Source organism: Mesocricetus auratus, unplaced genomic scaffold (assembly GCF_017639785.1).
Source record: "Mesocricetus auratus isolate SY011 unplaced genomic scaffold, BCM_Maur_2.0 Super-Scaffold_100676, whole genome shotgun sequence".
NCBI lineage: Eukaryota > Metazoa > Chordata > Mammalia > Rodentia > Cricetidae > Mesocricetus > Mesocricetus auratus.
The window spans coordinates 183427980-183451113 of NW_024429266.1; the positions used below are offsets into that span (position 1 = coordinate 183427980).

General features: G+C 45.4%; 2 protein-coding genes across 18 annotated transcripts in view; both read left to right on the plus strand.

Moving 5' to 3' along the window:
- Znf384 (zinc finger protein 384) overlaps nt 1–11439 on the plus strand; it is a 29805-nt gene extending 18366 nt beyond the window's left edge. For 11 of the 15 annotated variants that reach the window (XM_040738443.1, XM_040738436.1, XM_040738440.1 and 8 more), the window contains 5 exons: nt 4586–4810; nt 5453–5635; nt 7075–7153; nt 9338–9496; nt 9916–11439. In XM_040738443.1, the coding sequence (XP_040594377.1) occupies nt 4586–4810; nt 5453–5635; nt 7075–7153; nt 9338–9496; nt 9916–10293 (1024 nt within the window). In that variant the 3' untranslated portion in view covers nt 10294–11439. The remainder of the gene's footprint in view (nt 1–4585; nt 4811–5452; nt 5636–7074; nt 7154–9337; nt 9497–9915) is intronic. The other 4 variants (XM_040738434.1, XM_040738433.1, XM_040738444.1 and 1 more) reach the window with 1 other exon arrangement.
- A 1938-nt stretch (nt 11440–13377) lies between these two features.
- Ing4 (inhibitor of growth family member 4) lies at nt 13378–22769 on the plus strand. 3 transcript variants are annotated; one of them, XM_040738446.1, is made up of 8 exons: nt 13378–13495; nt 17380–17451; nt 20429–20595; nt 20786–20900; nt 21053–21161; nt 21376–21523; nt 21736–21797; nt 21898–22769. In XM_040738446.1, the coding sequence occupies exons 1-8, from the start codon at nt 13459–13461 to the stop codon at nt 21935–21937; spliced, it is 750 nt and encodes a 249-aa protein (XP_040594380.1). In that variant the 5' UTR covers nt 13378–13458; the 3' UTR covers nt 21938–22769. The 3 variants fall into 3 exon arrangements, with proteins under 3 accessions (XP_040594380.1, XP_040594383.1, XP_040594381.1); XM_040738449.1 differs by having other exon boundaries at nt 20786–20891; nt 21056–21161; XM_040738447.1 differs by having other exon boundaries at nt 13379–13495; nt 21056–21161.
- Nucleotides 22770–23134: the final 365 nt, after the last annotated feature.

The following is a 23134-nucleotide window of genomic DNA, read 5'->3' on the forward strand; positions in this document are numbered from 1 at the left end:
GTTCTGCCAAGTTAATTTTTTTCTCCATACTAAAATTATTCTGAATTTCCCAACTATGTATGAATATATACATGTATGTGTATATAAGGAACTGTTAGTACACAGTTGGAAGGAAGCCTTCTACCCTCAGTAGTTTTGAAATTCTTGAAAGCCCCTCACTTGATTAAAGGGAACCCTGAAGTTGAACTGTGACCATCCTAGTTGAAAAAAATTCATTCAGAAACTTAAAATTCTAAAGTCCAAAGGAATCTTCTAAATCACAAGAACCCTGGCTTTCTTTCCTACTGTGCAATTAAACTTAAGAAGAATCATGATTTTGGTGCCTGTGCGAATCAGCTGTTTCTGTTGGTAGCATGACTGGGTATTGGAGGAATTAGGTGCTGTTACTGTGGACAAGTCAACTTGAAGTCTTTGTTCCCATCTGTGAAATAAATGGGAAGGTCAGTGAGGTCTATTGTGTGAAGATATTTTGAGGGGAAATCTGAACATTTAAATTGTTTGTAGCATCTTAGGAAAAAAGCTAGAATAATTCAAAGTGATTATTGAAGCCCAGGCCATTGAATTGCATACCATTCTGTTTTGGTTTTTGGTTTTTCTGTGTAGCTTTGGAGCCTCTCCTGGCACTCGCTCTGTAGGCCAGGCTGGCCTTGCCTCCCGAGCGCTGGGATTAAAGGCGTGCACCCCACCACCTTGCACATACCACTCTTACTCTCTGATGTACATGGTGCCTGTTGGAGTAATGGACTAAATGATGTTGGTACTAGCTTTCCCTCCCCACTGCCACAGCTGTCCTGAATCAGATTTCTAACCACCCAGCACCTTACAGTAAAGCACTTATTTGACTTCCTAGCACTTCCAGAGTTTCTAAATACAGGTTAAATATTCCCTGTCCAAAAGTGGTTGAGACTTTGACTTTTTTTTTCTCAAAATTTGGAATATCTGCACATAAATAATGAGATACCTTAGGGATGGAGCCCAAGTCTGATCATGTAAATTTGTCAAGCTGGATGTGGTGGCTGGAACACACCGGCAATCTCAGTACTCAGGAGGCTGAGGCAGGGGGATCAGTTCGGTGCCACCCTGGTCTACATAGCATCTCAAACCAAAAACACAGTTGCTGTGAGGCTGCTCTGAGACTGTGGGTCTGCCAGCCTGCCTTAGTCCTGACGCAGAAAGGCATAACTATCCTCTCTCTCCAGATAATGGCTCAAACCTAGGAGTGCACTCCCTCACACTCTGGACTTTCTCACTCTTTCTCCGAAATTTCTCCAACCCATGTAACTGCTAAGCTGTCCTGTAGCTGAACCTTCATGCCTAACTCAAAAAGGCATGGCTTTCTTTTCCATCTTCCTCTTTTGGGCATCTGCTAAACTTTATAGCTTATCTTCCCTGCAGTTTTTCTTTTGAGCTTTAATAAAATTGTGTTCAAGTTTTAAACAAGAGAAATTAATTTGTTTAAATATACCTTACATAGGTAGCCTAAAGGTAATTTTACATAGTATTTTAATGAGACTGTTTTGACTTCCTTCTGTACCATGAAGTAATGTGTAGGATTTTCCACTTAAGGTGTGGTGTCACTGCTTAGACAATTTTGGATCTTGGAGGATTTCAGAGTTTAGGTTTTTGGATAAGGGAAGCACAGCCTGCCTTTTACTGGTCACCTAAGGTCATTGCTGTTACCTGGCAGGTAACAGCCTCTGCATGAGTACTTGTCATGCCAGGACTATGCTGTTAGCTTAGCATTGTGGCATTATAGGGGATAGTTTGTCCTCTGACAAATTGTTTTTGGAGCTTTGGGGTTCCTTTTTATAGAATTAGAATACCTACCAGGGTTATTTTGAGTAAAAACAAAGGTGCTTAAAAGTACCTACCCCACCCAGTCTCTGTCCATCTCAAACAGCAGTTATGGTCATGATGACTGTCTGACAGCTGTCATTGGCATTGTTATTACACCCTAGGATCTTCTTAGAGTTGTTACTCTGTTGCCAGTCGTTTGTTTTGTTTTAAGACAGGGTCTCATTCAGCCCCGACTGGCCTTGAACCCTGAATTGTCCTGCCTCCTACTTCTTGAGTGCTGGGGTTACAGGCCTGTGTGGTTGTGTACTCAAGTTGTCAGTCTGTTTTAGTTAGGGTTTTCAAATCCTTCTCTAATTAAAACATTGAAGATTTTATTTTCTTTCTGGCTTCTTAACACATGGTCTCTCACTGTAGTCCAAGCTGAAATACAGGCCTATCACAGACCTACCTCAGTCTCCTCTTCATAATTAACTTTCACTTCAAGGGATTTGAATTAAAATGTATGATTAAACTTACTATCTGAATTAAGATGTGTTGGTGCTTAAGGTACAGTTCAGTAGTAGAGCATTTACCTGGTATGTGGCAGGATCTAGGTTCAAGCCCAAATAGTGTAAAAACATTTTTTAAGCAATGAACATGTTCTACCTGAATTGAGAAATTTTACTTATCCAAGGAACTTATTTTACAACTTTAATTCAGTGTCCTATAAGTGGCATTATGCTCAGTTGCTAATCTCAGTCTTTGTAAAATACTTGTATCATCATCGACACACCCATCAAAACTGAGACTGTTAGCAATAATGCTATTTTATTAATAAAGAATATTTAGCACTTACCTTTGGTCCTGGGTGCTTGCTGGCCCTTCTAGAAGCAAAAATGACTATCTTCATTTAAAAGATGAGAAGACTGAGGTTTAGTCTAGGTTAACGGACAACTTATTACTGAACCCTTGGACTAGAGCCAGGCACCTAAATAGACTCCCAGTGACTGCTTACTTTGGTCCATGCTGATCTTTCCTGCAGTGTTTGAATATCTCAGTCAATAGTCAATAGCTGATAAAGTGGTAGTCAAAGTTTCTTGAGACTTGTAGAGAATTAAAATTGATTATCAGAGCCAGGCATTGGTGGCACACACCTTTAATCCCAGCACTGGAGAGACAAAGGCAGACAGATCTCTGTGAGTTCAAGGCTAGCTTGGTCTACAGAACAAGTTCCAGAACAGGCTCCAAAGCCACAGAGAAACCATGTCTCTGAACTCCCCCCAACCCCCCAAAAAGAAAACTGATTATCATTTACTATATGCTTTTAGTGAAAGCACTAATGCAAAAGTGATACCATTTTCTCAGAGGGAATTTGTTCTAGTCTTGATCTCAGCTATTTTCAAAAAAATTCTTCTTAAAAGAAAAGAATGCAAAAATTATCATCCCATACCCATTGATGCTCACTTTGCAAAGATAAGGTAGAGAGAGAAGAGCAGTTTACCCTAGTGGCCTGACTTCCAGACTGCCTCCCTTTCTGCTAACTCATAGTGTACCCTGGCAAGCTGTTTCTAACTCATGTATAAATAACTTACTCAACACAGTCTGAGGGGATATGGCTTGACTTGCAGAGAGATCTCCTTAGATATTGTTGTGTAGTGTCAGAGCAGGAGGGACCCACTGGTTCAGGTGACCAGTAAAAGTATATTCAGGGGCTGTTGATGTCACCTAGGAATGCCAGCATTGACTTCATGTGCTAAGAAAAAGGAGAAGTTTAGTATAGTGCATCATTGCTTTTCAATTCTTTGTTGTTTCAGGATTGTAATCTACTATAACTGTTACCTTGGGTTGTTTCAAAAGTGGTTCTCGTTTGATTAGCTTGAGGCTAGGGGCAGGAGCAGGTGATTAATGGAACATCAGCTACAGAATAGATACCAAATATGGTTGGGAAAGCCCCTCCAAATAATTCTGGTACTTTCCATCCTCATCTCTAGCAGTCACTACAAAAAGGAAGTAGGGAAAATCACTGAGAAGACAGTTGTCTGGAGATGGAAGATCTTAGCAGTCAGTTTTCCTTCATCTTTTGCATGGGGTGAGGGGCTTGAAAAAACACCAGGAAACAGATAAACATGGAGAAGCTAGGAATGGGGGTTACCTTGAAAGTTTGAAACCTTAACTGGCTCAGTAAGATCTTTTTCAGTGGTTCTCAACCTGTAGGTTGAACAACCCTTTCACAGGGGTTGCCTACAACCATTGGAAAACAGGCATTTTATTCATAGCAGTAGCAAAATTACAGTTATGTAGCAATGAAATAATATTATGGTTGGAGGACACTTCAGCATGAAGAACTTTATTAAAGGGTCACAGCATTAGGAAAGTTGAGAACCACTGATCTATATTCACCCAGATCATAATATTTACCTGTCTTAACAAGGTTGAATGTGTTTTGTTTTGTTTTTGTTTTTGTACACTCAGGGTATCTAGTTATTTACTAAGCATTGACACATTGATTGGGTATTTCAGAGTGCTCAGCACTGTGTTAGCTTAGGCAATAAGGAGAAATAAGAGGCTGGGCATGGTGCCACAAAGCTATAATCCCAGCATTTGGGAGGTAAGAAATAAGAGGGTCATGAATTCAAGGCCAGTCTGGGCTACATGACACCTTTCTTAAAAAGAAAAAATAAACCGTCCTACAAGCCTCACCATGTAGCTGGAATAGGAGATGGGGTCAGGTAGGCTCCTCTGGGCAGGGTTGTGAGGCTCAGCAGCACCTCCTGGTGGAAAGGCTCTAATGTTGCCCTTGCTTGGCCAGGTGCCGGATGTGCTCACTGACCTTCTACTCAAAGTCGGAGATGCAGATCCACTCCAAGTCACACACCGAGACCAAGCCCCACAAGTGCCCGCACTGCTCCAAGACCTTCGCCAACAGCTCCTACCTGGCCCAGCACATCCGTATCCACTCAGGGGCCAAGCCCTATAGTTGTAACTTTTGTGAGAAATCCTTCCGCCAGCTCTCCCATCTGCAGCAGCACACCCGGTAAGGCTGCTCTCACCCCCTGCCTGGTTCCAGAACTCCCAGGGCCACATGGCCTGTGCCAACTGTTCTCTCCTTTGCCTTTTGAAATCTTAATTCTCTTTTGTTACTGTCTGAAAATTAAACTGTGTGTCCTAGCAGTGTGGGGGCCTTGAGCATTGTGATTTCCAGCCCCCAACTCTGGAACGATTTTTGTGGTTTCTCTGTGTGTCTGTTTGGAAATCTTCTACAGAGCAGACCCTGCTTTTACTATATGCTTCAGTTCAGAGCCATGGTGTGCGTTCAACCTCAGGTCCATGGGGAACAGGCGGTATTGGCCTATGTTCAAATTGCTATTTGGAAACAGGGTAACCGTGGTGAGTGTGCAGCCTTAGGAAAAGGCCGAGGGTTGACAAGACTGAGCACTGTAAGGTTACCAAGAGCCAGGGTTGCAGCTCTTCATCTCACGCCATTCTAGCCACCGACCTGCGTCAGCAGCAACTAGACGTGGGTGTCCTCTTCATTAACCTCTCCAGCCGGAGCTTAATTGGGAGGAGGGAGGAGGGGGTGCTCTCATCCGTCAAGCAACATCATTTCACCCAGCAGAGAGCTGAGCCCGTGGTGTCGAACTGCTTCCTCCCCCCTCCCTCCTCTCCTCTCCGGCAGGATTCACTCCAAGATGCACACGGAGACCATCAAGCCTCACAAGTGCCCGCACTGCTCCAAGACCTTCGCCAACACCTCCTACCTGGCCCAGCACCTCCGTATCCACTCGGGGGCCAAGCCCTACAACTGTTCCTACTGCCAGAAGGCCTTCCGCCAGCTCTCCCACCTCCAGCAGCACACACGGTAAGGGAGAGGGGCGGCTACCGATCCCGCCCCGCTGGCATGCCCTCCCCACCCCCGCCCCGGACACATACAACCACCCGCATGCGGGGGGCCGGGGAGAGACCTGGCTGGAGGTGAGACCTGGCTGGAGAATATGACTGGCAACAGAGAGAAAAGAAGTGGATGCCAAGAGAACCTTTCTGGAGCACAAACTACATAAAAAAAGACACAGTGATGGTTTGATATTTCTTGAGTGATTAAAGACAGAGGCAAATTCGGAACAAAGACAACTATTTCCTTCACTTTTCCTCCCTGAAAATACAAAGCACATATCTTACCTGATTTCTTCTTCTTTGGTGCTAAAGCAGAGACACTGGTTTTAGAAGACCTACTTCTAGCCCTCAAGATACCAATTACAAGTGGGAGATATAATCATATATAAGCTGGCACCAGCCTGGATCTACTCAACAGCAACAAGCAAGATTCCAAGGGATGCCAAGAGTAGAACACAAAAGGAATCTGAACTAAACATTCACCAAGAACTGGAAATGAACTGAACAATAAATAGGATGCCGGCATCTAACCCATCAATGCGGAGTTCCTAGGGAGAAGGAAGTCTGACCCTGGAAGAGCTGATGGTTTTCTTTGGTGGTATCTCAGAATGAAGTGGAGTCCACACTCCTGGCCATTGGCTATCTTGCCCTGCATCTTGTGGATATGATGTTCTTACCCAAAAAGAGATCAGACACTGCCTTGAGTTTGCTGAGGGGAGTCTGCTGTCTTCGTATATTTGAGGCTTTGTTCACAGAGATGGTTCTGAAATCCCTGAAAAGGAGCAGGTGTTGGGGGCACCCTCATCTTGGGCTTATCTTAGCAGATAGAGTGTCCTGTGGTGTTGGGGAAGAGGTTAGAGTGGTTCTAGCCTCAAGATTTCCTGACATTAAGAGCTCAGGAAAAAAAAATCCCTAGAAATTTCCATGTGTTTCCACTAATGTCACCGCTACTTTCAACAATCGTAACTTGTCCTGGATCTGATGCTCAAGGTTGAAGGGACAGTTTCTGCCTATGGGGGGGGGGGGGGGACAAGGGGAAGTATTGTGTATTTTTCTTTTTCCTTAACATTGTAGTTACCTTTTGTCTCTGAACATTCACCATGGAATGGTTACTGTAGGAGCAGATTTATATAACAAATCATGGTCTGCGTGTGTCCTGGATGCTGAGGCCTCAGGACCTCTCCCAGCACAGTGAGGCTCTCCTTGAGCTGAATGCTGTAGGCAGTGACCAGAAATCAGACACTACAAAAAGCACTGCAGGTCAGAAGGAGCTGAAGCTCTAGTGCCTTGTGCAGGTGCGTCTGAGGAACTTCCTCAGGAGGCAACCTCAAGAACCTGAGATGTGGTGCAGAGCTGGTCTCTAAGTGACCTTGCTGATGTTCATATTCCTCTTCTCATTCTGTGCAGAATCCACACCGGTGATAGACCATACAAATGTGCACACCCGGGCTGTGAGAAGGCCTTCACACAACTCTCCAATCTGCAGGTGAGTACCTGATTTCCAGGTGAGACTTGGGAGTACCATTTGACTAGTACTGTGATTCTCAGGTTTTTGGGAGAGCTAAATTCTCTTTAAAATTACTGAAGTGAGCCGGGCGGTGGTGGCACATACCTTTAATCCCAGCACTCGGGAGGCAGAGGCAGGCGGATCTCTGTGAGTTCGAGGCTGGGCTGGACCGACAGCCTCCAAAACAATACAGAGAAACCCTGTCTCGTAAAATCAAAAAAAAAAAAAAAATGAGTTCAGGTCAGCCTGGACAACTTAATGATAACAGTGTCTCAAAATAAAAAAAAATAATAATAATAATGCACAGATACTAAAGTGCTTGCCACAACCATTAAGATGTGAAATGGATTGCTAGAACCCACTTAAAAAGAAACAAAAAAACCTAGTTGTTTTGGTGTATGCATGTTGTCCCAGCACTGGGAGAGTGCACAAAGGCAGATCTTTGGAGTTCTCTGGCCGGCCAGCCTAACCAAGTTGGCTAGCCCCAGGCCAGTATGGGCCATGTCTAAGAGAACAAGGTGGGCACATACTAAGTAATGACACCAAAGCTGTCCCTGGCTCCCATGTGTGTGTGCACCTATGTGCACCTGAACACACACCCAAAACCTGTTTTTAAAAAGCTGCAAGCTGGCCGGGCGTTGGTGGCGCACACCTTTAATCCCAGCACTTGGGAGGCAGAGGCAGGCGGATCTCTGTGAGTTCGAGGCCAGCCTGGTCTACAAGAACTAGTTCCAGGACAGCCTCCAAAGCCACAGAGAAACACTGTCTCCAAAAAAAAAAAAAAAGCTGCAAGCTGATGAGATGTTTCAGTGGTTAAGACTGGTTCTAGAGCTCATTGATAGTGCTCACCTAGCATGTGCCAGGCTATGGTAGGTTCAGGTCCTATACATACCACATTTTAACAAAACAAAACCCTTAGGTGGCTAGGAATGAGCCTACATAGACAGAAGAAACAATTAGGTCTGGAGGAATGGCTCAGCAGATACGGCATTTGCTGTGTTTGTAGAGGGCCTGGATTTGTGTCCCAGTGTCCATGTCAGGTAGCTTAGCACCACCTGTCTGTGACTCCAGCTCCAGGGAGCCTAGTGCCCTTCTCACAACCCAGGCACCTGAACAAATGTGCATATAAAATAAATGTTGAAAAACCACTGACAACCTGGGTTACATGACATGTTCTCAGAAAACAAAATTAAAAAATAATCACAATCTATAAACCAATTGCAGGTTAGCATTAATAGAACATAAATATTCCCAAATAATCCCACTAAAGGAGCTTATGTTAATGATATTTCACATTTTGCAAGGGTTATTTTTGTTTTTTTGTTTTTTGTTTTTTTGCTCACAGCCCTCTCTAGGCAAGCACTCTGCCACTTGTGATTTTTTTCTTGTAATTAAATGGTGTGTTGTCTAACTTGGACTGACCTTGAACCTGCCATCCTAACTCTTTACATCCTAACTCTTGAGACTTTTAAGTTCTGGGATTGTAAGTGTGCTACACCCAGGATTATTGCAAGTTTCTTTAGTCTTAACTAAAAGTGACTATATTCGGTCATCTGATATTGCCAGTCTATAACATGAGAGAAGAGGCAAGCACATGTATTTTGTGTCTGTAGATATGTTGTGACTGTTTATGTAAAAGTAACACTTGGATGTCTGCTTCTGTGGCTATCTTTGAGACTTTTACTGCAGGTAGAGCTCACCATGTTTGACTAGACCAGTAAACCCTAGGGAGCATCTTGTTTCCACCCCTGCCCAACACTAGGATTCTTGGTGCACACCATCACACCCAGCTCTTTTGTGCATGCTAAGCATCTGAAGTAGGGTTGGTTCTTAGTGCATAGCAAGCACTCTACCCACTGACTCATCTCCTCAGTCCTTGTCTCAGTATTTTGAAGAGTTCTGATTCTGTGAGCCCCTGAAAAGGGCCAGGCAGTCCCCAAACCTCACTTTAAGAGCCACTGGAAGAGGGAGACCAGGTAGGTGGACGACATTAGAATTTCCAGGACCCTGGTTTTATGCCGTGTGAAATCCATTTCCTCCCTTAGCCATTAGCCCTCTTGAAGAATGGGTAACTAGCATGTCCTGTGCTGACCACAGGGCTTGCTCTCCATAAAGGCCAAGGAGGGAATAGTGCTCACTTTGATGTCTCTTGTTTGTTTGCAGTCTCATAGACGGCAGCACAACAAAGATAAACCCTTCAAGTGCCACAATTGTCACCGAGCATACACAGACGCAGCCTCACTAGAGGCTCACTTATCTACACATACGGTGAAGCACGCCAAGGTGTATACCTGTACAATCTGTAGTCGGGCATATACATCGGTAAGTGCTTGGTATTTCCCCTTCCCATGTCTGTGCTCCTTCTTGATGGAAGTTTGTTGGTGAATGGCTTCTCATGTGCTTGCCCCTGCTCTCGATTAATCGAGTCAGTAGTCAGAGGTAATTAGCACCATAAGCCGTGATTCTTCATGCTAGACATACAAGTTTTTGTGATGGAGAAAGGTTTCAGGTGTATATTTTCTATGAGATTCTAGAACAAGATAGTCAAATGACTTCTTCCCTCAGAGATCTTTGAGAAAAATAACTTTCCCTCTGCCAGCTCATTGCCCATGGTGACTTCTAAAGGTCCTAACTCCATAGTATCCCTTTCTAAATACTACAGAGGAGGAGCCCAGGGTGATAGTTGCAAGTCACCTCTTTCCCTTGCTTTCACCTTAACTTCTTTTTACCATCTCTCTCAGGAAACATACCTTATGAAACATATGCGCAAACACAACCCTCCCGATCTTCAGCAACAAGTACAAGCGGCGGCGGCGGCGGCGGCAGTGGCCCAGGCCCAGGCCCAGGCCCAGGCCCAGGCCCAGGCCCAGGCCCAGGTTTCCCAGGCATCACAGCAACAACAGCAGCAGCAACAGCAGCCACCCCCACCACCACAACCACCACACTTCCAGTCTCCTGGGGCAGCTCCCCAGGGTGGGGGTGGTGGGGACAGCAACCCGAACCCTCCACCCCAGTGTTCCTTTGACCTGACCCCCTATAAGACGGCAGAGCATCATAAAGACATCTGCCTCACTGTCACCACCAGCACCATCCAGGTGGAGCACCTGGCCAGCTCTTAGAGATCCGTACTGCCATCCCCTGGAAAGAGGGAGAAGAAGTTCTGGTCCCTCCTTTGTCAACTCCTCTTGGTGGGAAAGTTCTCTTCTTCCTTGACAAGTCCTGTTTCCAGCTCCTTGGTCCTCAGGCATGGCTTCCTTCAAGACAACCATCCATAATCTCAGCTGCCCGTGATTGACAAAGGAACCCTGAGCTGATAGCGTTACCCAACAGCCCCATCCAAGCAGAGCTCTTCAAACTGGGGGTTGGTGCTCGAGAGAGGATCTGCTATGGCCTCACAGCTTGTCCAGTGTGGGCACTTACCTTTCTCTCTTCTTATCCTCAAAGTTGGGGCCAATAGAAGGCTGGTCGCTGGCCCTCCCAGGTAACAGAAGGAAGCTCTAAATGAGACCAGCCTTCTGTTCTATGCTTACCTGTAAAAGAACAGGTTTCGTGCGTGGCCTGGTCCCTGTGAGCCATTTTGTTTCCCTTACATGGTCTCACTTCATATTGGGTGGTGACTGTTCCTTTTTATTTCTAAGAGGGACAGTATTGGTCACCAAGGTGCCAGAGATTCCCCAGGTGACCAAGGGTGGTATACAAGTGTAGGTTATGATTTTTCCTTGCAGCCTCCTTCCATCTCTGTCAACCAAGGGCCTATATACTCTGCCTCACCACCCCAGTCCAAGAAGCTATGGGAGCTGTTCTCTGCAAAACCCCAGCCAGGGTATTGCAGAGAAGGAGAAGTCAGGACACATACATGAACTGGACTTAGCTCCCTAGGTGCCACGGTCAGATGCCGGACATGGATTTATATATATATATATACATATATATATATATATATATAAAATATATATATATATACCTGCTCATCACGGCCATCTTTGTTGTAACCATTTCTGTGTTTATAAACTGCATTATCTCAGAATTTTCATATTGATGTTTTATTTTTGTCTTATTTTTCTCCACCTTGTCCTCTGGCCATGGCATTTTAATTTTCTTTTACCTTTTAATTTTTTTAATCATGGCAGATTTCAGAGAAAAGAGAATTAAAATCAGGAATTATACAGTTGTTATAAAGCAATTTAAAAATGAAAAAATCTTATGTACAAACTAAGGGGTGTTTTTAGAACATTGTATAGAAATAAATTCATGTTTAAGGATGAGAGCAGTTGAGCTACTGATGTGATCTAGCATGGGAAAGGCTATTTGGGGAGATACTCAGGACAGAGTTAAGGACTTAGGCTGGAATGTGTGGTGATTGAGTGCTTGTATGATAAGCCCCCATTTGTGTGAATCCTCAGCCATTTTCAATTTAGGAACATTTGTATACCAATTCTGTCATGGGGGATTGCATTGCCTACATATGTGAGAGCAAGTTTTCATTAATGAAACAGCTGTGTTCTTTAACCCCCCACACACCATCAAAGGGGGCGTCGGGGGAAGTATGGCCTCTCCAAAGGACCTGCGCTACCTGTGCCTCCCCTATTTTGTCCAAATTTTACTGCGTATTGTATACATATTCATGTGTGTCTCATTAGACTGCAGTGCCTAAGACCAGAGGTTTCCATTGATGGAAACTATAACCAGCAACTGGGCGTAGGACTGAAGAAACTGCATAGTGCAGTGAGCTTCCCATGAGATAATGGTTATCATGTTCACCTAACAGTGGAAGACAAATAGTTGTACTGGACAGAACATGATCAAGAAACCTAAGACTTCTCAGTCTACCATAAAAGGATTCAGCCTAATTTCCAAGACTGCTTCATGAAGATTAAATCCTTCATAAGTACTGAAAATCTTGACAAAGTTCTCAGACCTGAGAACTGACTAACAGTCATTACGCAGTGATGTGGATAAATAAGACCCATTTAATTTGGGAGTAGGCCTCCAGGACAGTATCTAATGTATTACATTGTTGGTTAGCTTCCTGATGTTTTTTCTCCCCATTGACTACTGAGTCTGACAACCCTGTTTTCATCACAGGTATTGGGATAAGTACCTCTGTGGGTGAGTGTCCATTCCCACTCCAACTCGGTGACAATATGGCCTACTGCTGCTCATTGTATAGAGAAGGCACTGGGCAGAGGCTAAGCTATCCCAACAGCATGCTCTTGTAATTAGAGTGCGGTCCACATCCTCCTGCCGTGCCTTACCATCTGCCCAGCAGTAAACTTGGCCTTTTCTATATATTTGGTCTAAGGGCGCTAAAATTCTGTCTTAAAAGTATGCCGCATGGTGCGATTACTGTGAAAGATGTATGAACTAGAAGTGGCAGCCATCCTCAAGACTGACTAAGCACCACTATTACGTTATGGGGTTTGAGTTGTTTCCCTAAGGCAGTAGCAACCTGCCAGGCTCTTGCTTTTGCACAATGATGATACTTTTGACTAGCGGTATGGCTGATGTCTACTGGTATAGCTATCATAAACCCTGACTACCCAGCCCTTTGAGAGTCATATTAACATCATACACATATTAAAATACAAAACGAAAACATGGGATCTCCCGTTAATAGCACAACTGCAAAATTAGTGTTGTGTTCTATGTGAACGTATGTCAAGTATGAAGAAGAGGAACCTTAGCCAGATGTGGTGGAGCACGCCTTTAATCCCAGCACTCGCGAGACACAGACAGGCAGATCTTTTGAGTTCGAAGACAGCCAGGGCTACACAAGGAAACCCTGCGTTGTAAAGTGAGCGAATAGAGGTGCAAAAGTTGTCCAAGGTCTGACAACTTCGGAAGAAAGCATCTGCCTCGGAGATTCTTCCTGCTTTGACCAAATGCAAAATAAGCAAAGCAAAATAGCCGGATTCCTTACTTGCTGAAAAGAGGTGTTTGCAGAATATAATTCTAAACAAAACAGTTTCTTTCCCCATTTACCAAATATGCCTGTTTGGAAGGAAAAAAGTTTGCCAGAGAATGCAAAATGGCGACCTCCTGTGATGTCATACCTGTCTCGGTAACATACTGGCGTCTTAAGGGCGGAAGCAAGCTAAAGCAGCCTCGCTGAGGGCGACCGCAACTAGCGGTGCAAAAAGGTTCAATGTCGGGCGGATGTATCTGAGAGCGATAGTTTAGTAAGGGCGGAAGTTCTTTTAAGTACGGAAAGACTGTAGTCCAAGAATGGCTCCAGCGCCAGTCACTTCCGGGGCGGATCGGAAGTTGCTTTGTTTTGCTTCAAGATGGCTGCTGGGATGTATTTGGAACATTATCTGGACAGTAAGAGCCGACTGAAGAAGCGGGTCATGGGTTATGGAGTGGTGTGGAGGGTCCGGGTTGACAGAATCTATAGCTCTGAGATTCTAGTGGCCTGAAGCTCACAGTTGGGAAAGAGTTGCGTGGGAATATTTATTCGACGGTGAAGGAGGGGGCGGGGCAGTGGCAATAGAGGCCTCGCTAATGTTGTAGACCAGGGTAGAGCTGCCCGGTGGGGTCAGGGCTGTGTTTGAAGCGTTACGGGTAGCAGGGGAAGTAGTTCCTGACTCTATTCTTCAGGGTCATTGGTCTCGGGCTAAATTTTTCTCTCCTAAGTCGCGCACGATTGTTATCACTCATTGCCATCTGGAGCAGCTGCCAATACTGGATGTAGTTTCCTTTAGTCATTTATGTCCCCAAAGAGGCTTCTCATGAAGCTAGGTGGATGGAATGGAACGACCCCTTGAGTTGTTAAACTGGAACACTTGCTAAATCCAGTTCTCATAAAATGAAGTCACTATGTTGACACAATGGGAAGTGAGAATAGCCTGGAAGTACATTAAAGTGTTTTATGCCAAACTAAGATGTTTGCATCATAAAATAGAGTATTGATTTTATTAAAGGAAAATAACTTATCAGTTCAGTGTAGCAATCCAAATCTGATCTTAGATATTAAACATGACAAGATTTGAATGGCTTCGAGATTGAGAGAGAAGGAAAAATCAAGGGGAATTCTGCAGTGTAGGAGATTAGGACATCATAGCAGTATATTTATTTTTTGCCTTAGAAATAGGCATAAAAGCCAGGCGTTGGTGGTGCACGTTTTTAATCCCAGCACTCGGGAGGCAGAGGCAGACGGATCTCTGTGAGTTCCAGGACAGCCTCCAAAGCCGCAGAGAAACCCTGTCTGGAAAAACCAAAAGAGAGACAGAGAGACAGAGACAGAGAGAGGAGAGGCATAAAGTCTGTGACAGTGAGATTATTCAGGGAAAAGAAAGTGAACAAGAAAAAAAAAACTCAAGAAAACAGCCTTTAAAGGACAAGACGTTGAAGTTACAGGGTCGATGATTTAGTATTTGTCAGACCAGGAAGAAGTAAGTCACTTTCATGAGAAGATGATATGAACAAAGGATGGACCCTTTGATTTGGTAATCTGTTGGTGACTTAAAGGATCCCAGTGAGCTGATGTTGAAGCACCTTTTTGTTGTTTAGTTTTTCCAGTGTCTAATGTCCTGACTGGTACATAGCTGAGGGTGACCTTGAACTCCAGATCCTCTTTCCATTTCCCCTGTGCTGAGATTATAAGCATGTGACATCATGCATGGTTTAGTAGAGACATTTTTTATTAATTTACATTCAAGTCCCAGTTCCCCCTCCCTCCTCTCCTCCCACTCCCTTCACTCCCCCCTTCTCCCATCTGCTCCCATAGGAAGTCTACTAAGTCTGTCCCATCTAGTTAGTAGAATCATTTTTAAAGTTTGAGTTGGCTTTATAGAAACACTTTAAAAATTGGTGGGTGTGGTGGCACATGCCTTTAATCCAAGCTCTTAGGAAGTTCTCTGAGTTTGAAACCAGCCTGGTCTGTATAGTGAGTTCTAGGCCAGCCAGGACTACATAATGAGACCCTTCGTTTGAGGTGCAGTCTCCACCACCAAAGTGGGGGGATATGGGGAGACACAGCTAATAATCCATTTATTCGAGTGTTCACTGGACACTTTCTGTATGCGTGGCAATTCTAAACATGAGGGAACTTTAAAATTGATACAGAAATGTACCTGTCCAGGAAGGTTAGGGAGTCAGACACAGAGTAACTATGTTAATTATTTAGTTATGGTTGGATAAATAAAAAGTATTGGCTAGACTACCTTGGCGCCTGTCACAGCCTGGGAAAGTCAGGTTCTAGGCTGCACTTTGAAGAATGAGCAGAAAGAGTGGGCAAGGTGGGTGGGGTGAGGAAGACAGCTCTTGGGAAGCTGCTGATGAGCCTGAGGCACCCAGGAGAGCAGAGCAGAGATGGCTGAGATAAGCAAGGCAGGAAGCAGAGGCTTGAAACAAGCAGTTCCTGGGAGGCTGTGGTGTGTGCGGTAAGTACTGAAGGAACTAGGCTGTACTTTGAAGTTGGGGGCAAAGAAGATGGAGGCAGAAACTGAAAATAAAGGGAAAACTGATTTGTAGAATGTCACCAAAGAGGAAGAGGATGGGATGGTTATACAGAAACAGGCTAATTAAAAAAAGAGGGGCAACTCTTCTCTTTTGAAAAATGGCAAATGAATCCTTCACAGATAAATCTGTCATTTCAGGGCTGGGATGTAAACAGTGCTTAGCTAGCGTGCAGGAGACTATGGGTTTGATCCCCAGCACTGCATAAATCTGGCATATCGACACAGAACTGTTAGGTCCCAATACTTGGGAGTTTGATATACAATAATCAGAAATTCATTGTTGGTCATCCTTGACTACAAAACAAGTTTGAAGCCATCCTAGGCTACAGAAACCCTGTCACTGAAAAACCTCGGCATTAAAGCGCCAGGCACTGAACCGAACCCTCTGCCCAAGAACCGGGGCCAGACCACTGGCTGCAAATGCAAGAGGTGATTTATTGAGTACACAGGCGCCTGCGGATGCTACTGCAACTTGGGTGCAGAGCATACCAGGCTTGCAGGGAGCACAATATTTATAGAGTTTTAATGGTTACATAAGTATCAGCATAGCAACAGGCATTTCATTGGCTCATCTTGGGGGCAGGGGTAGTTCCCATGGACTAAGTTTCCTGGTATTATTACCTCATGAAAGACCCCGGCACGCTTCAGCAATTATTATCCGGGTCCCATGACTACTATGGTGATCATAGACACAACTGGGGGCAGGGGTAGTTGCCAAGGACTAGGTGTCCTGGTATTGCCACATAAAAGACCCTGGCACGCTTCAGCAATTATTATCCAGGTCCCATGACTGCTCTGGTGACCACAGATCCTGTTTGACATCCTGCCAGCTGGGCGAGGCACCTGGTCTGGGTTTTTTCATTAGGCAACGGCCTGGCCTTGCTTTTCTTTTCCTAGGGGGTCCTGGGTAGGGGTCTTTCATCACCAAAAGAAAAAAAATTTTCAAATGAGGGGAAACTGAACTACACTTCATTTTTTAAATGTTACACATTTCTAGAAAATGATTTTTAGTTCCTCATTTGTGTGGGCAGTGTCTGTGTGTATATGCAGGAGTACAAGTTCCCTTGCAACCCAGAAGCACCGCTTTCCTCCAGAGCCCGAGTTATAGGCTCTTGTAAGCCACTCGGCGCTGGTGCTGGGAACCAGACTCTGGTCCTCTGGAAGAACAGCCAGTGCTCTTTACCCACTGAGCATCACTCCAGCCCCTGCACTTTTGTCTGTTTGGGTTTTTGTCTGCTTGTTTATTCTGTTGTTTTGCCTTTGAAAACAGTCTCTTAAGCCAGGCAGTCGTGGCGCACGCCTTTAATCCCAGCACTTGGGAGGCAGAGGCAGGTAGATCTCTGAGTTTGAGGCCAGCCTGGTCTACAAAGCGAGTTCCAGGAGAACTAGGGCTGTGTAGAAAACCAAACCAAACCAAAATAAAGCAAAGCAACATCTTTTTTTTTTTTATTAATATTTTTTATTTTCCATTTTAAATTTAGATAAGAAACAAGGTTGCTTCACAAGTCAGTACGAGGTCCCTCTCCCTTTCCCTCCCCTCCGCAAAGCAACATCTTATATAACCCAGGGTGACTTCAAATTTCCTATGTGGCTGAGGCTGATTTGAGCTCCTAAGTCTTCTGCCTCCTGCTGCTTCCAGCCTGAATTTCATTTTAAAAGGAGCCCTAAGGCCAGTGATGTAGCTCAGTGGTAGAACACTTGCCAAGACCAGTATAATCCAGTAACTATATTTCTCTGTCTTCCCAGGTATTGAAAACCTTCCGTTTGAATTACAGAGAAACTTTCAGCTCATGAGGGACCTAGACCAAAGGACAGAGGGTACGTGGAGACTAGCAGGCTCTTGTTGATCATTTTTCCCTACTTTGTTACCATACCGTCTGGTATAACCTGAAGGACGGTGGCATTGTGCGTGTGTGCGTGCATGCGTGTGTTCTGCCTGTATGTCTGGGCATCATGTGTGTGCCTAGTGCACAAAGAGGTCAGAAGACAGTATCAGATATCCTGGAACTGGAGCTAAAAATGCTTATAAACTACAATGTGGGTGCTGGCATCTGAGCCCAGGTCCTCTGCAAGAGGAGCCAGTGCTCTTAACCACTGAGCCATCTCTTCAGCCTGCCTTTCATGGAATTCTTAAAAGAAGACAGACAATGGCCATCCTCATTCTACTTTCCCACATCGAATGGAGCATTGAGACAACACCTCAAGAGGTTAGAGATGCTGAGCTGGCCAGACAGCTCAGGCGGTAAAGAAAGGTGTTTGCTGCCAAGCCTGACAACCCAGGTCCTGGGGGACCCACATAGTAGAAGGAGAGAACCTCCAGGAAGTTGGTCGTTTGACTACCACCTGTAAGCCATTGTACACATTCATACACACATACAAATTATGCACACTAAATAAATAAATAAGGTTCGTAGATGTTATGAGTTTTGTACCTTCTTCAAGAATTCAAGACACTAGCCCTGGATGTTTCCACTGGTTTTGTATGTTGCCCTTGCATGATAACCATAAATTATGTCTCATGTATTATTATGTTACCATACAGTACACCGGGCTTTAGCCTACACTCATATTGGTTGACAAGAACTTTGCTGAGAAGCTCTTAAAAAGAAAGAAGGGCCAGGCATGGAAGCATAGGCAGATAGATCTTTGTGAGCTCAAGACCAGCCTGGTCTCTATATTGAATTCCAGTTCCAGGCCACCTAGGGCTACATAGTGATACCCTGTTTTGAGGGGAAAAAAACAACCTGTTATCTTTAGGTGCATACCCTGTTTAAGGTATGCCTGGGCTACATGAGACCTTTTCTCTAGATAGATAGATAGATAGATAGATAGATAGATAGATAGATAGATAGATAGATAGATTTCTCTAGATAGACAGGCCGACCGAACGACCCAGTTTAAGGTATGATAGATAGATAGATAGATAGATAGATAGATAGATAGATAGATAGATTTCTCTAGATAGACAGGCCGACTGAACGACCCAGTTTAAGGTATGTCAGGGCAACATGAGACCTTTAGATAGATAAAACTAACCAATAATAATAAAAATGAGAAAGAAGACAAAAGACATCACTTAACATCAGGAGATCTGTACTGTATTTTTCCACTCATGGATGCATTAGATATTGTCTCAGGCTTTGGACATGGAGCAGATTTGGCTACACTGAGGTATGAATCTGGAGCCTAAGAAAGGCTACACTGCAGTGCTCAGGTTGGTCTGCTCCAGATTTAAGGTTCATGTTGAAAGTGCCCCCCATACCTACTGAAGGATCCCTTCTATATAACCATGTTCAAAGATGTAATGGGCTAGGATATGGGAAGAGCATGTCTTAAGTTACTCTGGTTACGTTTCTTCATGAGAAGAGTATTAACTAGCATCCTGGACATCAGCCACTGACAACCACTGCCAGATGGTTAGAGTCAGCTGGATCCCTTGACAATGAAATTCTAACGCTTGAGTCCATGCTCAGAGACCAGCTGGAGATTCTGCACTTGCATCCTTTCCCACTTCTTCTAAAGGCCTGGAAAGCAGTGATGTTTGAGCATGGCATGTTCCCAGATGCTCTCATTGTCTGGTGCTGCACTGTGTTACAGTCTTTTGCCTCTTTCCATTGGTATATGTATGAACCCGACCTAATGTTAGGGAGTGGACATCTTCAGGTCAGTGGTCTGGGATAACACCAGCCCTCTTAGTAGTAAGGTGTTTGGAGCAATATCTAAGATGAACAAGCAGAAAAAAATGACAAGAATTGTAAGCAAAGCAAATTGCAACTGATGAGCGAAGTCAGATGAGCAAGCTGATTGCTCACAACTATAATCTCAGCGTACAGGAGGCTGAGGCAGGAGGATTTGCTTCAGTTTGAAGCCAGCCTGGACTGCATAGTATGTTCTAAGACACCTTGAGCTACAAAATGAGACTTGGTGCTAAAAAAAAAAAAGGAAAGAAAAATGTAGGGTAGACAGGGTACAAAAGCAGCATTTCTTGGAGGAATTAGGATCTAATGTTAAAATTTCAGACCCAGCACTGTGGCGACTTAGGCAGGAAAATCATAAATTTGAGGCCAACCTGGGCAGTATCTCAGAGAGAGAGAGGAGAGAGAGAGAGAGAGAGAGAGAGAGAGAGAGAGAGAGAGAGAGAGAGAGAGAGAGAGAGAGAGAGAGAGAGAGAGAGAGAGAGAGAGAGAGAGAGAGAGAGAGAGAGAGAGAGAGAGAGAGAATCTGGAGGCCATAGCACCAGTAAGTGACTCGGCCTGGTTTGCCGCATTCAGGTCTGTCAGGGATTCGATTAAGACAAGAAACAAGGTGGCCTTTGGAACCACACCCATGAGGCAAGCAGCAAGCCCTGCAAAGAAGCGTCTTGAACCGTCAGCAGAGATGCACTTCATGTTAACATGCACACATTTGAGAATCCCACAATGCCTTTCGGGAGTCTCAGTTCCAACTCTGGCAGCCATGTTTTCTGCAACTCGAAGGCACTTTAATAAGACAGTCTCAGCCAGGCACAGTGGCATATGTTTGTAATCCCAGTGATAGGGAGTAAGAGGCAAGAGGCTATCCCAAGTTCAAGGCCAGCCTGAGCTACATACTGACACTGTCTCAAACCAGAAAAGACCCAAATAATTTCAGTGTTGCATTTCCTGAATACAAGGCACAGTACCTGTGAACGAACAAACGCACTCTTCATTGGAAGGTTTCGATGGCCATTGGAAAAGGTGCAAGGAACAAGAGGAAGAAGTATGTTTCATCTAGCCGCCAGGGGCCATTGTGACCCAGGCCTCTGTCTCTGTTGTAGACCTGAAGGCTGAAATTGACAAGTTGGCCACTGAATATATGAGTAGCGCCCGCAGCCTGAGCTCCGAGGAAAAATTGGCCCTTCTCAGACAGATCCAGGAGGCCTATGGCAAGTGCAAGGAATTTGGTGACGACAAGGTGCAGCTTGCCATGCAGACCTATGAGATGGTATGGCCCTGTTCATGGCTTCCCACCTATCCCAATAACCCTCAGGGTCTTAGACCTCTCCTTGAGCTGTGTTGGGGGATCTGGTCTGGGTCTGGGAGAGTCATTAGTCTACCTTAGCTGTTTTGTTTTGTTTTTTTTTTTTTTTCATTAAAACCAGCCTTGTACCTCTTCCCTTCTCCCTCCCCCACAGGTGGACAAACATATTCGAAGGCTGGACACAGACCTGGCCCGTTTTGAGGCTGATCTGAAGGAGAAACAGATCGAGTCAAGTGACTATGACAGCTCTTCTAGCAAAGGCAAAAAGAGTGAGGAGGGGGCGGGGCTGTGAGTTGCGGGCAAGGATTCAGGGAGAAGAGGGTAAAGCCAGCTATGAGGGAGCAGCTTCACCTGGAACAGGAACAAAGAGGACTTAACCCATCTTTCTGTCTCTGCCTTCCGGCTTACCCCTTCTTCCTAGAAGGCCGGACTCAAAAGGAGAAAAAAGCTGCCCGCGCCCGTTCCAAAGGGAAAAACTCCGATGAAGAAGCCCCCAAGGCTGCCCAGAAGAAGTTAAAACTTGTGCGCACGTGAGTACACCACAGGGCGTCCACCTCCCGGCCAGCGCCGCTGCTTGCCACCTTCCCTGTCTTCTGTGCCACTAACTCTCTCTGTCACTTTGGTGTCTGCTGGATGGAGAAGAAGCCATACATCATTTGCCTCACCATGATCTTCTGCCACCTCAGAGCTCAGGTTGTAGCTTCCCTTCCTGCAGATGACATTTGTCTTCCTCTTGGCATGCAGAAGTCCTGAGTATGGGATGCCCTCAGTGACCTTTGGCAGTGTCCACCCCTCTGATGTGTTGGATATGCCTGTGGATCCCAACGAACCCACATATTGCCTTTGTCACCAGGTCTCCTATGGAGAGATGATTGGCTGTGACAACCCAGATGTGAGAACCATTTGCCTCAGGATTGGGGGAGGAGCTCTGAGGGGCATGAGGGCATGAACGAAAGGAGGGGGTGATTCCGTTGAAGAGGGGACTGCAGAGTAGGATGGTGGTTGGACCGGGTTGCCTTGAGCCTGCCAGGAAGTTCCCCAAAGGCTCAGGATCTGCAGGTGGCGTCTGTCCCTGCAGCCTGACGGCTGTGTTCCACTTTCCAGTGTTCCATCGAGTGGTTCCACTTCGCCTGTGTGGGGCTGACAACCAAGCCTCGAGGGAAATGGTAAGTGACAGCAGCTGCATAGACCACCCCAGAGCTGAGCGCAAGAGAGAACGCAGGCTTCTCTTACTTCTTGCTCGCCCTGCTCTTTGTTGGTTTTTAGGTTCTGCCCACGCTGCTCCCAAGAACGAAAAAAGAAATAGGTTTCCTTGGATTCCATCCCAGATTTCTTCCAAATCCCCCTGACCTGGGCTAGTGGCAGAGAGGAACGCCTCTGCTGGGGACTGGGGGTCCAGGGGGATGTCGACAGTGCAGTACCGTCATCCCTTCTCCCTCCCACTCCTGGTGCTGAGGCTGCATCCAAATCCCGGTAGGGAGGGTGCCACAGCCACTGATGGTATGTGCTCTCGCTCCCTCTCTCCTTCAGGGGAAGTGATCTCACTCACTGTCCTTTTGCCTCCACGGTGAGGTTGGTGCTGTATTTCGGAGGGAGGGGCCTCTTCATTCCCCTTGCTTTGTATTTAAGGGCTGGGGCAGTGGAGTGGGGCACTCTGCCAGGCTCCTCGATCTTCCCTGCCCCCACTGGGGTAGGTAGGATAAACTTCTTCTCCACCCTCTTTCTTTTTTCCACGGTGAGGGATCTTCAGTTGGGCTCCGGCCTAGTTGAGTGATTACCCCTTCCTCTGTGACCCGGGGGATTTATCCTGGCTTTGGATGGGAGAGGGGCAAGGTAGAACACAGATAACTCACATGTAAAAGGAACTGGGGTAGGTAAATAAAAGCTATCCACGCTAGCCTGCTGTGTTTATTGTAGAGCCTGTTTCCGTACATGTGATAAACATTCTTTTTGCACCCCCTGGATTGGATGAGAGGCAGGAGGATGGCTGCCAGAAGTAGGACAAGACATGAAACCCAAAATGGTACTTGTCCACCTGGAGGGTGCCTTGCATTGGGGGACTCAGAACTGTGTAATTATACATCTGCTCTCCATGACGCACTTTTCACCTGATTCCAATAAATCATGTATTTGCATTACGTGTGTGTGTGTGTGTGTGTGTGATAGTGTTAGCTTGATTTCTTTTAAATGCAAAAAATGCTGTGGTGTTGCACGCCTTTAATCCGCACTGAGGAGGCAGAGGCAGAGGCAGACGGATCTCTGTGGCTGTAAGGCCAGCCTTGTCTACAGAGCAAGTTCCAGGACAGCCTCCAAAGCCACACAGAGAAAGAAAGAAGCCCTGTATCGAAAAACAAAACAAACGAATAAAATGAAGTATTTTCTTCCCATCCCCCGTGTGGGTCACCTTCCTCTTGGAAACAGTGAGTCCCCTGGACCACTAAACCATCCTTACATATGTGTTCGTCTCGGTGGACCCTGTGTTCATTTTAACTTTGGACCTGCT